The sequence below is a fragment of the Panthera leo genome, chromosome B3 (genome assembly GCF_018350215.1).
Source record: "Panthera leo isolate Ple1 chromosome B3, P.leo_Ple1_pat1.1, whole genome shotgun sequence".
Taxonomy (NCBI): Eukaryota; Metazoa; Chordata; class Mammalia; order Carnivora; family Felidae; genus Panthera; species Panthera leo.
The window spans coordinates 143,101,629-143,115,926 of record NC_056684.1 but is presented as its reverse complement, the minus strand read 5'-3'; the positions used below and the strand labels follow the sequence as shown (position 1 = coordinate 143,115,926).

The window sequence follows — 14,298 nt, the reverse complement described above, 5'->3', positions numbered from 1 at the left end:
GGAAATGCAAATCGAAGCCACAGCGAGATCCCACCACACCCCCACCCCGATGGCTAGCATCCAGCAGACAGACAGTAGCAAGTGTGGGCAACACGGGGGGGGGCCGGAGCCCTCGTGCCCTGCTGGTGGGGGTGCATCCGGGGGCAGACGCTTTGGAAGACAGTCTGGCGGGTCTTCCAAATGTTAAACACCCAGTTAACACGGGACCCAGCAGCTCCGCTCCCAGGTGAATACTCCAGGGAAATGAGCACACACACGCACACCGCAGCTCGTACGGGAGTGTTCACGGCAGCGTCGCTCGTAACCGCCAAGTAGCAGAAACAACCCAAATGCCCATCCACGGATGAATGGATAAATAAAAATGTAGTACGTGTCCATAGCATGAAATATTATTTGGCAACACAAATAGTAAGTGATGCAGGCTACCACACGGATGAACCTCGAAGCCATTATGCCAGTGAAGGAAGGCCACGCATCATATAATCCCCGTTGGCAGGAAATGTCCAGGGTAGGCAACTCTCGAGAGACAGAAAGGCAATAAAGGGCTGCCGGAGGTTGGGGGTGATAGGTCAGGGAGGACTGGCAGTGACTGTTAATGGGCTTGGGGTTTATTTTTAGAGGGATGAAAATGTTATAAACAATTAGATGTGACGAAGGCTGCACAGTACTGTGAATATATTAAAAACCATGGATTGTATATTTATTAAGTATGTATTTATTTATTTTTATATTTTCTTTTATATTTGAGAGAGAGAGCAGGGGAGGGGCAGAGTGACAGGGACAGAATCTGAAGCAGGCTCCATCCAGGCTCCGAGCTGTCAAGCACAAAGTCCGACGCGGGGCTCAAACTCGGGAGCAGTGAGATCGTGACCTGAGCTAAAGTTGGGTGCTTAACTGACTGAGCCACCCTGGTGCCCCAGGATTGTATATTTTAAATGAGTGAACTGCACGTATATGAATGACTTCTCAATGCATTTGTTCAGAAACTATATAGCAGTCCAATCTAACGGGCAAATACATATTTTTAAAGTTTATTCATCTATTTTGAGAGAGAGAAAGAGTGCGTGCATGTGAGTGGGGGAGGGGCAGACAGAGAGAGAGAGGGGGAGAGAATCTAAAGCAGGCTCCACACTGTCGAGGAGCCCAATGTGGGGCTTGAACTCACACTGTGAGATCATGACCTGAGCTGAAGTTGGACGCCCAACCGACTGAGCCCCCTGGGCGTCCCTAACAGGCACCGCATTTAAAAGAAGTAGCATAAGGGGCCGCCTGCGTGGCTCAGTTGGTTGAGCACCCGACTCTTCGTATCAGCTCAGGTCAGGGGTTCAGGGTCGTGGCATTAAGCCCTACGCTGGGCTCCACGCTGAACATGCAGTCTGCTTGAGATTCTCTCTCTCCCTCTCCTTCTCCCTCTGCCCCTCCCCTGCTCAAGTGTGCTCTCTCAAAATAAATAAATGAGCATTAAAAAAAAAGCAGTAGCATAAGGAGTATAGCATCTACAGAGCTTTGGATTCTTCAAAGTAAGTGGAAATTCACATCTTTAAAAGTACTGTGAGCACACACACACACCAGGCAATACTCAAGGGGGCTGGCTAAGTGCTGCTTCAGGGGTCAGCAAAGCACGTGGCATCCGGGGGAACCGGGAGGGGACCCACATTTCTTCCACCTGCTCTGCTGGGTCTAGGCACTGCTGGGGGTGGAGGCCTTCTGTTGACCGCGTGAGTTTGGCACTCGGTCTCCACTTCTGAGAGGGCAAGAAACCACCATCAACCACCATCCTCGCTACATGCTTTCTTCCTTCTGCCTGTCCCACGAAGAGGGAGGCTTTGAGAAGGCAGAAATACTGTTCACCGGTCTATTTCCTCACCTAAAAAAGTTCCTGGCCCATAATGGATGCTCAGTAAGTATCTGTAAGTACTTTAGGGGGTCGACTGTCCAACACTCCAAAGACCGACCCGACTTTTGGGGTGGGGGACAAAGTGAAGAGAGCGGGAAGAGAACCCAGTCAGGACACAATTATCAACAGGGAGAGAAGTAACGATAATTTAATCTAAACAAAAGTTCCGGGGCTTTAAGCGTCCTGAGCAGTTGTGGTAATGTGCACTTCTTTTTATTTTTTAACGTTTCCTTATTTATTTTGAGAAAGAGAGGGTGAAAGAGAGAGCGAGCGCAAGCAGGAATAGGGAAGGGGCAGAAGGAAAGGGAGAGAGAATCCCAAGCAGGCTCTGCACTAACAGCGTGGAGCCCAACGAGGGACTCGATCCCACCATGAACCATGGGATCATAACCTGAGCTTAGCCAACGGGGCCCCCCAGGCGTCCAGGTAACGTGCACTGTAAACACAAGGGAGCCTCATTTGAACAGCGGAGGGGACCCGGTTCAGGGCCAGGCATCTGACCCAAACCAGGCTGACCTAAGCCTCATGTTCTGCATTCTTCCTCCTCCCTCCTTAAAAATGGAAAAACCTGGGGTGCCTGGCCGGGGGGGGGGGCTCAGTAATTTGTGTCTGACTCTTGATCTCAGCTCAGGTTCTTGAGAATGGTTCTTGAGAATGAGCCCCGGGTCGGGCTCTGTGCTGACAGTGTGGAGCCTGCTTGGGATCTCTCTCCTTCTCTCTCTGTCCCTCCCATGCTCCTACTCTCTCTCAAAATAAACAAACATTAAAAAAAAAAAAAGGAAAAACCTTCCAACCATGTGATTTAATATGTAACAAATTGATGTGCTTATAAATTTAATATGTATTAACAAATGGATTTAATTTATTATTTTTAAAAATAATTTAAAAATGTTTATTCATTATTGAGTGAGTGAGCGAGAGAGAGCATGTGCGTGCGTACAAGCAGGGGAGGGGCAGAGACAGAGGGAGACAGAGGACCCGAAGCAGGCTCTGCACTGACAACAGAGAGCCTGATGCGGGGCTCGAAGTCATGAACCGCGAGATCATGACCTGAGCCAAGGTCAGGTGCTTAACTGACCGAGCCACCCAGGCACCCCGAATTTAATTTAAAGATAAAATAAATTTGATAAGCAATAAAGAAGCATTTAAAATCAATGGAGAAAAGGGAATATTCAACACATGATGTACAGGCAAATGATTTTTCTATCATTTTATAAGAAAATAAAGTTATATCCCTCTCCTGCACTATAAAAAAACAAAGTTCCAGGAGGATTATAAAGTGAATGACAAAATTACGAAGGTGTTAGGGAAAATGTTAGGTTGTTTCTTTGAGATTTTGGCATTTTGGGAGGCCTTCCAAAGTAAATGAGGCTTGAAAGTAAGGAGAGAAAAAACGACACTCCCATTTTCTTTAGTCTGAACAGGAAAAGGTCAGGGCACTCATCATGAGTGATGGGGAAGGAAACTCACAGCCTCGGGCTGACCACACATTGGTAAATTCTCAACTTTAAAAGAGTTAACAACAACAAGTTAAAATAAGTTGATAGCGACTTCTGACACAACAGGTTATGAAAAGCACAAAAATGAACATTGCTTTCAAATATCTTTTCCAAAGTAAACACACTAAAGTGAGAAATAAACATAGTTTAGGTCATAAGATTAGTCACTTCTGAAACATGTAGCTTTGGGGGAAAAAATCAGTAACTTAAGGAGGAGTTCAGTGAAAATCAGGATATAACATTTTATATTAAGCAACAAGGACTCCCTTAGAACCAGGGAGTACTAATTTCAGAGGTGGATGAGACACCAACAATTCAAAAAAACACTCAACAGAAAACAAGTTCAGTGTCAAGCAACACAAGTTTGAAACGGGATCCTGCAAAGGGCCTAGAAACAGGCTGTGAAGCAGGTGACCAGAGAACGGAGATTTGGGCCTGAATGAAGCCAACAATGAACTAACTGCAGGACCACAGAGGCCATCTCGGCCACTCAGGGCAGACTGTCCCGACACCAGCTCGGTCCCATCACTATTTTTTTTTTTAATGTTTATTTATTCTTGACAGAGAGAGAGAGAGACAGAGCACGAGTCGGGGAGGGGCAGAGCGAGAGAGGGACACAGAATCCGAAGCAGGCTCCAGGCTCCAAGCGGTCAGCACAGAGCCCAACATGGGGCTCAAACCCACGAACCGTGAGATCATGATCTGAGCCGAAGCTGGACGCTCAAACGACTGAGCCACCCAGGCGCCCCGGTCCCATCACAGTTTTAACTCTGCCCCATCATTAAAGTTTTCCTGCACAAGTATGGACAACATGTTTACTTCTAAATTATAGTGAGCACTATTACATCAAAGAGGGTAAGATAGTACGCTCAAATGAGGGCTCTAATGTATGTGGCCCATAGGGTACTCGTGGGAGTTAACACACAGGACACTTCGACTGGCCCTGGAAGGTACCCAGTTCCCTCAACTGTTATCGTTACAACACAGGACACATTACGAAGACTTCCATTCTTCAAGTACAAATTTCGCAACAAGAGGACTTCTTTGTGGGGAGTGTGTTAGGCTCAAACGTCTCGGCTTGTGCTAAGGACACCAGAGCCCTGTGTGTCACTCAGGGTCGGGACGCGCTGGTCAGACTGTAACCACTTACCATATGGACTACTTCCGGGTAAATAGGCTCTGTGATCACATTCCGGTTATGGGTGATATATTCTACCATTTCACTTAAAGCAGCTCGTTTTACTTCCTTCCACTTTAGGTCACTCAGTGGATCGGAAACAAAGTCAAAGAGGACACAACACTGACGCAACTTCTGGATAAAAAGCTTCTCTTGATCAGCAGGAGGAACATCTGAAAAGCAGAAAGCAAAGTATATTGATCGCAAAGATGCTTAACCCACAATCACTGTGAAAAGCTTCTAAGCCTTCTACTATTTTTATTTTGAATTAATAGAGACTCGAGGGAAGGGACGGGGTGGGGGTGAAGAGAGGTCAGACATTCCCCAAACAGAAAAACGACAGCCCGTCAACGGCTCAGCTCATGCGCTTATGAGAACGTTTCTATACCGTTTACTCTCCGAAACCACGTCGAGGTTACTGTTCAGAATACGCCCTCTGGATGCGTTCCCTCATTCGGCAACGACCGCCTGACTGCTGGCTGTCACCACACGCTGGCACCGTGCTGCGCCACGGAACGAGAGCCGGACCGCAGGCCCCAGTCTGGGGCGAGGGGCACGGACGCCCACGCCAGCGACACCCGCGGACGCAGGCAGGGCGAGGTGAAGAGGGTGACGGGGGGAGGGCACACGGGTGTCCCCTGGCTTCCTGCAAACACGGGGCCAGTGCCATCAGTTTGAGGCTTGTCAGAACGAGCGGCTGCAAACACACGGAGTCACCGCTCCACAAAACACCTTTCGTCCCTTACTCTGGGCTCCGGTCAACTCGCACCAGACACGCCTGGTGATCTTCGTGGTGACGGCAGCACAGAAACAGTGCAAAGTCCTAAGTCGTAGCACTCGCCTTTACACAGTGGGTGCCTGCCTGGGCAGGGACCATCCTACAAGCTTTCTCCGTACGGACACGTGTTTTTTCAGGTTATCTGTACAGTGACACAACAGGGGGAAGAGACCCGTCTGGAGGGCCACCTTAGGGCTGGGAAGAGGCAGAGCTCTGGACGATTTTCCAGGATTCTGGAACGTCTGGAAGGCTATCTGCCAGCGTGAGCTTGACGGCTTCCCTGGGGTGAAGAGGAGCTTTGGGGGTGACGCTAATGAGTGAGGTTTCTCGATATACATACTGAAATGTGTCCGACATTTGCAAAGCGTCTCAGAAGGTTTGCAAAACTCAGTGAACCAGTACCTTCAAAGTGATCGATAAATGGCATTACAAGGTCCTTCCAGGGCACTCAAAGTGCAAGTCCTTCCACTGGATTTTAATGGAATAAAATGTATGCTCGGCTCATTATATGGTTTCAGATTCCCCATCACAGATTCCTTCAAGAAACTGCCTGTTTAGGTCTTGGTGTAATATCAAAGAAAATTCTGGAACTACGTGCAAAGGATATTAAGGAACTCGTCCCCAGCTTCCCCAAACATGTGTCTTCATACATTTCAACTAAGACACACGGCGACACACTGAATGCAGAAGCAGACAGGAGAATCCGGCGATCTCCTAGTAAGCCAGGCAGGAGGGAGATGTGCACAGAGAGAAAACAATGCCACTCTCTCACTTAATTTGTTTTTCTTTCATAAAATATGGCTTTGCTCATAAAGACGTTATTTCTGTTAACATGCACTAGGCTTATTGTATTATTATTTTTTTAATGTTTACTTATTTTTGAGAGATAGAGAGACACAGAGCACGAGCAGAGGAGGGGCAGACAGAGAGGGAGACACAAAATCGGAAGCAGGCTCCAGGCTCTGGGCTGTCAGCACAGAGCCCGACGCCGGGTCGAACTCCAGGATCTCGAGATCGTGACCTGAGCCAAACTTAGACGCTTCACCGACTGAGCCACTCTGGCGCCCCGAGGTTTATTATTTTTAATTTTAGGATACGTGCTGCCAAAGCGAGCACACGGTTTTGTTATTTTTATATGAATTAATAAATATACACTTTATCTTTTCTGCTTTCATTTGGAACATGGTCAATATCAGTAGCTAAAGCCACATACACAAAAGCTCGTCGGGGGTCCTACATAACGTTTAGGAGTGTGAAGGGGTCCTGGGCCCAGAGCTGAGACCCCACACCCACCTGCGCCCAGGGCGCACCTCCGGGCCCTCGGGCTTTCCTGCCTCAGTGCTCACGCCCTCACCCTCTTCGCCCCAAGTGTCCTCCCGGCTCCTCCTCGTTCCTGCCACCAGCTGCCCGCTTCCTGCTCAGGGCTCTGCCACTACCTGGTCAGCCGCGGGCCGTGCTCTGAGCCGGGCGCTGCGCACTGGCTATTGCTTCCCGCATCTCAGCTATCCTGCCTAGTATCTCATGCTTTCCCCCCACCTGCTCCCCGAACGCACGGGTCAGGTGACTACGTTTTCTAGTTCTCCGTGCACCCCTAACGCCCAGTAACGAGGCTTGCAGAACCAGAATTTGATTCATAAACATTCTGAGTAGTAGGTGTCTGTCTGTTGAATCATTTTCAACGAGTGACGACCGCTACGGTGTTTGGGCCCAACCTCTCCCAATGAAAAGGTTTCCTTTTCTGAATTACCTCCTTGCTTGACTTCAATCCTCACTCAATTAATTCTACAGCTTGGTTCATCCTCCGGTCTGCTAGGATCACCTCAATGAGTTCATTCTGCAGTCACGGCTTGTATATTTGGAACCTATCTGGGATTCTCATGCTCTTGACGCTGGAGAAAACGAAGAAGGCTGTGTTTACCCCAAGAGACACATGAGGACCCAGACACCGAGAGCTTCAACAGCCTCAGGCCACCACGCCATTAAGTGGCAGATCCAGATAGGGCAGCATAATATACCCCAAAGCAAGGGCACGCCCGGGGTCCTCCAGGGTGGTGTCATTAGGTCTCACATACCTCAAAAGCATCTGAAAGCATCATTCGCTCCTTTAACACAGTAATAAGAACTGACATTCAGAATAAAGACAAGGTTATCACCAAAACCACTAAAACAAATTTATTCTGATTAAGGAGGAAGAGCAGAGTAAAACAGATTTAAAGTTTTCTATCTAAAATTCTTCTAAAAGACAGTAAAATCTCAGCCTTCTGGCATTTATGTCAATTCTTCCAGGGTTCCAGACAGTTAAGTTGTTACTGTACTATTTTCATTTATAGTTTATAAAAGAGTCTGTCATGATGATCATCTCATGAACTCTTGGGGCGTCCGGGTGGCTCAGTCAGTTGAGCGTCTGACTTAGGCTCAGGTCATGAGCTCACCGTTCTTGAGTTCGAGCCCCGCGTCAGGCTCTGTGCTGAGAGCTCGGAGCCTGGAGCCTGCTTCGGATTCTGGGTCTCCCTCTCTCTGTCCCTCCCCCACTCATGCTCTGTCTCAATCTCAAAAATAAATAAATATTAAAAAAAATTTAATCTTGTGAACTCTATTTCCTAAAATCTCATTTGGCTTTTACAATTTCATGGTTTAAAAAGTAAAAAAAAAAAAAAATCCCCCCAAACCAAACTTCTAAATTAGCATTGCTAATCTTGAAAGAAGGAAAAGAGGTGTGACAGACTTGAACCTGTACTTGACTCTACTCTTCTGATCATCCCTGTAATGTGAACCGAATGTTACCAAACTAACCAGGCCTGGCACTGTGGGTACCTTACACTTCTGTATTCAGTATTCAAGGCCGCCCAACTCTTAAGTAATAAACCATGACGCTGGACTTGACCCAAACCTTACGTTACCTCCATGAAGCAGAATAAAAAAAAAAAAAAGGACTTTGAATTTTGCCCATGAGGGACAGTGGCTCACTTTAATTTTAAATTGCATACAGACTAATAACACCCACAGAAGTGTTTCAGAATGTGTCGATGAAGTGTTGATTTTGATGGCTTCCTGTCTTACGTTTAGGTCTTTCATCCATTTCGAGTTTATTTTTGTGTCTGGTGTAAGAAAGTGGTCCAGGTTCATTTTTCTGCATGTCGCTGTCCAGTTTTCCCAGCACCACTTGCTGAGGAGACTGTCTTTATTCCATTGGATATTCCTGCTCTGTCAAAGTTTAGTTGGCCATACATCTGTGGGTCCATTTCTGGTTCTCTATTCTGTTCCATTGATCTGAGTGTCTGTTCTTGTGCCAGTACCATACTGTCTTGATGATGACAGCTTTGTAGTATAGCTTGAAGTCTGGGATTGTCATGCCTCCTGCTTTGGTTTTCTTTTTCAAGATTGCTTTGGCTATTCGGGGTCTTTTCCGGTTCCATACAAATTTTAGGATTATTTGTTCTAGCTCTGTGAAGAATGCTCGTGTTATTTTGATAGGGATTGCATTGAATATGTAGAGTGCTTTGGGTAGTATCGACATTTTAACAATGTCTGTTCTTCCTATCCAGGAGCATGGAATCTTTTTCCATTTTTTTGTGTCTTTTTCAATTTCTTTCATAAACTTTCTATAGTTCTCAGTGTATAGATTTTTCACCTCTTTGCTTATATTTATTCCTAGGTATTTTATGGTTTTTGGTTTATTATTTCTTAAGTTAGGAGCTATTACATTCTTCTACACAGATAAAACCACACACAAGGTACCCTGGGTCTGTATAAACCTTTCAGCAGCCCCCCCGCTCCCCCCCCCCCCCCGCCAGGGTCCTCATGAGTCTATTATTGTAAACTTGGGACCCTTCCCAATTATTTCAAGGTAAATCCTGAATGATACCTAGAAGCAAAATGTAGGGACACACTAGGAGCTGGGAAGACACTAATCCGTGGCGTGGGAAACAGTGCAAACAAGGCCGAGGTATGACTGTGTCGTTCTTTTAAAAACAGACTTACTGAAAGGAAGCCTGTAATTTATAACTGACAGGGATGCTCGAGGAAGGTTATACCATCAGAGTAGGGTGAGGGCACCCCATTAACGCTCTCGGTCCCCACCAGGAGGGAGGGCAGCGTTCCTGTATCCACGACACCAGAGGAGCCATAGGGAATGGGCTCGTTGCCCCGATCCTGACCTTCAAAGTGGGGCCGAGCCCCAGGAGTGCCCAAGGTGGTATCCACAGAACTTGTAGGCATTCACACTTCCTTCTTCTGCAGAGAATAACATGTAAGCCGAGCCAACACGTAACCTGCAAACGGACACACGGTGGGGGCGTGTGCCTCAGGCCGCTTGGCCGCCGGCACGTGTGGTCAGGTCTGCAGACCACCGCCGGGCAGCAAGGAGCCACGGCAGGCTTTAAAAAGTCACTCCTAAGCCACTAATTGTATCACAGCCAACTTCACAGGTGCTGCAAGCCTCTGTGTGCCTCAGTGTGCACCCCTCAGAAGGGGCAGAGTGGGGACATGACATGCTTGAACCACGAATCGTGGGATATGGTGAGGCTGCATCACTGAGTTGTAGCTATATGCGAGGAGGCATCATGCGAGCTGTTGGCGGACAGAAAAATGATTACACAGCCAAGCCCACTTCTACGTGACAAGTGTTGGCGGTGAAAAGAAAACACTTCAAGATACAATAAAGAACCAACTTGCAGCACGACAGGTGCAAAAAGACAGGAGAACCAGGCCCTCTGGTACATAGGAAATGGCTTTTTCCAAATAACCATGACTCGAACGAAATAAAGAGAAAATAAAGAGACTGCTAAAACTATGAGCCTGGAGAATGCCACCTCGAGAGATTCCCTCCCCGCAAAGGTTCATGCTCACGGGCGGTCAACTACTTTGTGGTCACTCACGGAATGTGTGCTAAGCAGCTGAAGCGGCTTGATTTCCAAGGAGAGAGACCACAGTGTAACCACAGCACCTCCGTGAGCTCCCACGGCGCCTTCTCAAAGGCACGGTGCACAGGTCCCAAGAGGGTCTAAGAAAATACGAAGTTGTGAGCCCACAGACAAGAGATAGCTCATTCACAATGGGAACAAACAAGCAATCTCGCTAAAAGCAGACAGCTAAACCTTGAGCTACGATGTCATCTCGTCCTTCCGATGTATCTATTTTTAGTACAAGGTGAGCGGGGATAAAGTTGGATTCAGTCACTAACACTATGGAGTAAATGTGTGCTTCTTCATTAACGTGGGCTAAATTCCACTGAGCTCTATTTCTTATATGACAAAGTGAGGCAGATGGCAGGGTCCCCCCACTAGAAAACAAAAGTTCAGCATTACTCTTTTGTTTTTGAAAAAGGAAGTTTATGTGCCATTTCTGAAATGACCCATCCTTCCCACTGCTGCCTGCGGCCCCTCTGTCCTCGATCCCGTCTGCAGGCCCGGAACGTTCTGCTGCACTGACGCCTCTCCCAGCACCAACACCCGAGTCCTAGCTCCTACAGCCTTAAAATAAGGCTCGGTATCTGTTAAACTAAGTTCTTTCACCTTGTTCTGTTCCATGCTGATTATTCATGGCCCTTTATGTTTTTGTAAATATTTTTGAGAGAGAGAGAGATGGAAAAAGAGAGAGAGAGCGAGAACAGATAGGGAAGGGGCAGAGAGAGAGGGAGACACAGAATCTGAAGCAGGCTCCAAGCTCTGAGCTGTCGGCACAGCCGGACGCGGGGCTTGAACTCACGAACCGCGAGGTCACGACCTGAGCTGAAGTCGGATGTTCAACCGACTGAGCCCTCCAGGTGCCCTATTAATGACCCTTTAAATTCCCTTAATCAATTTGGGAAAAATGGAAGCCTGTGCGATAATGAGACTTCCAATCCACGGACATGGAATATTTCTCCGCTCACTCAAGTTTTCCCTAAATGTCTTTCAATAAAGTTTTATAATTTTCTCTTACAATGTGCTGCACATTTTTTAGATTTACTCTTTGGTATCTGTTAGGTTCTGATGCCCCTGTAAATGGTATCTTTAAAAAGATTTAATTTTTCTAACTGCTGCTGTGACACACAAAAAATGTTTTGGGGGATTACTTCTGTATCTAGCTACTTTGCTTAACTCTTCTAATTAACTCCATTAATTCTAATAAAGTTATCTGTAAATCCCTTTGGTTTTCTGTGTATGCCATCCTTTCTCCGCAAAGACCGATGGTGTTCTTTTTCTTGCCTGAGCCACCTGCCAGGATGTGGCGAGAGCAGCTCCCTTCACCTCTCCCAGCCTGGAGGGAAGCTCCCACCAGATCCCGCTGGGCCTGAGGGAGCCACCAGGAGTCTGTAGATAACATTCCCCAGATGAAGAAGCTGACTTAGAGATTCGGCGCTGCCCCAATCCACATCCCATCAGGGACTCGTGGAACTGGGCAAGCGGACCCTAAAATGCATAGGAAACGTAAGGGGTCAACACAAACCAAGACCCTCTTGGAGAAGGTCTTTAACAGGGTGGGGTAACTCACTGTTCTGGAAATGCAGACTTACTGTGAAGCTTCATTAATGAAAACGGCCAAGCCACAGAGAACAGAGCCCATGGACAGGCGTGGGCATATACGGATTCTTGATTTATGACAGAACCGTACTGCAGAATAGTGAAGAAAAGTCAGTCTTTAAAATTTAAATACATGGCACTGGGACAACTAGGTACCCAGGGAGAGGAAATAGGGGAGGGAGGAAGGAAGGAAGGAAGAAGGGAAGAAGAAACTGGGTCACGTTATATATATATATATATATACAATATATATATTATATATATATATATTGTATATATATAAAAGCTCCTAGTGGGTTATGAATTAAATTTGAAACACAAAACCCTAATGCTTTTAGAAAATAATACAGAAGAATATCTTAGGTCAAGAAAGAAGTGGAAAAGGACTTTTTTTTTTTAAATTTGAGTTTGGTTGACACACAATGTGACGTTAGCTTCAGGCGCACGATCCAGTGGTTCAACAACTCTATACCTGACGCTGTGCTCACCACGAGCGTAGCCACCGTCGGTCACCAGCCAACACAGCATATACCACTGACGATATTCCCTGGGCCGTATCTTTGATTCCCGTGGAATATTCATTCCACAACTGGGAGCCTGTACGTCCACCTCCCCTCCACCCGTTTTGTCCATACCCCCCACATCTTCCCCTCTAGCAACCATAAGTTCGTCCAGCTGTTTGTTCATTTGGTTTTCGAGAATCCAAATATAAGGGAAAACATATGGTATTTGTCTTTTTCTGTCTGACTTATTTCACTTAGCGTTATACTCTCTAGCTCTATCCATGTTGTTGCAGAGGGCAAGATCTCATCCCTTTTTACGGTTGAGTAGTATTCCACGGTCTGTACGTGTGCATGTATATACATGTACAGGTATATATATACACACACCTTCCTTATCCATTCATCTATCAGTGCATACTTGGGTTGCTTCCAAATCTTGGTCATTGTAAATAATGTTGCAATCCATGCAGAGGTGCACATATCGTTTTGAATTAGCGTTTTCATTTTCTTTGGGTAAATAGTTACTAGTGGGATAACAGATCATACTTTTTTTTTTAGGGAGCTCTGTACTGATTTCCACAGTGGCTATGCCAATTTATATTCCCACCAGCAGTACACAAGAGTTCCTTTCTCTCCACATCCTTGCCAACGCTTGTTATTTCTTTTTGACTCTAGCCATTGTGACAGGTGTGAGGTGGTATCTCATTGTGCTTTGGATTTGCATTTCCCTGATGAGCGATGCTGAGCATCTTTTCATGTGCCTGTTGGCCATCTGTACGTCTTTGGAAAAATGTCTATTCAGGACCTCTGCCCATTTTGTAATTGATGATGATGATGATGATGATGATGATGATTATTTGATGTTGAGTTGTATATACTCAACTTTATATACTCTCTTTATATACTTTGTATATTAACCCCTTACAGGATATATAATTTGCAAATATCTTCGTCCATTCAGTAGGTTGCCTTTTTGTTTTGCTGACTGTTTCCTTTGCTGTGTGAAAGCTTTTTATTTTGGTGCGGTCCCAACAGTTAATTTTTTACTTTTGTTTCCTTTTCCTTAGGAGACATATCTAGAAAAATGTTGCTGTGACCAATAAAGAAATTACTATCTGTGTTCTCTTCTAGCAGTTTTATGATGTCAGGTCTCACATTTAGGCCTTTAATCCATTTGAGTTTTGTGTTTTTGCACGTAGCTGTCCAGTTTTACCCACACCATTTATTGAAGAGATTGTCTTTTCCCCATTATATATTCCTGCCTCATCATAGATTGACCAGAAAAGCATGGGTGTATTTCTGGGATCTCTATTGTGTTCCATTGATCTATGTGTCTATTTTTGTGCCAGTACCATACTGTTTTGATTACTATAGTTTTGTAGTGTAACTTGAAATCTGGAATTGTGATACCTCCAGCTTTGTTATTCTTTCTCAAGATTGCTTTGGCTATTCAGGGTCTTTTGTGGTTCCATACAAATTTTAGTATTATTTATTCTAGTTCTGTGAAAAATGCTATTGGTACTTAGGGATTGCACCGAATCCGTAGATTGCTTTGGGTAGTATAAATATTTTAACAATATTAATTTTTCCAATCCATAAGCATGGTATATCTTTCCATTTGGTCATCTTCAATTTCTTTCATCAGTGTTTTACAGTTTTCAGAGTATAGGTCTTTCACTTCCTTGGTTAAGTTTAAATTTATTCTAGGTATTTTATTCTTTTTGGTGGTTTCTTTCTTTTCTTTTCTTTTCTTTTTTTTTTAAGAGCAGGAGTGTGCAGAAGCAGGAGAGGGAGAGAGCAGAGAGGCAGAGGGCAAAGGGGGAGGGAAAGGAGGGTGGGAGAGAGAGAGAATGAATGAATGAATGAATCTCAGGCAGGCTCCACACCCAGCATGGAGCCTGATACAGGGCTCGATCCCATGACCCCAGGATCATGACCCAA

The 14,298-nt window shown here is 45.8% G+C and overlaps 1 protein-coding gene across 8 annotated transcripts in view; it reads right to left on the bottom strand.

The window, feature by feature from the left end:
• Positions 1-14,298, bottom strand: part of PPP2R5C (protein phosphatase 2 regulatory subunit B'gamma) — a 127,297-nt gene that overhangs the window by 42,977 nt on the left and 70,022 nt on the right. For all 8 annotated transcript variants that reach the window (XM_042944307.1, XM_042944303.1, XM_042944309.1 and 5 more), the window contains one exon: positions 4,547-4,746. In XM_042944307.1, coding sequence (XP_042800241.1) covers positions 4,547-4,746 — 200 coding nt within the window. The remainder of the gene's footprint in view (positions 1-4,546; positions 4,747-14,298) is intronic.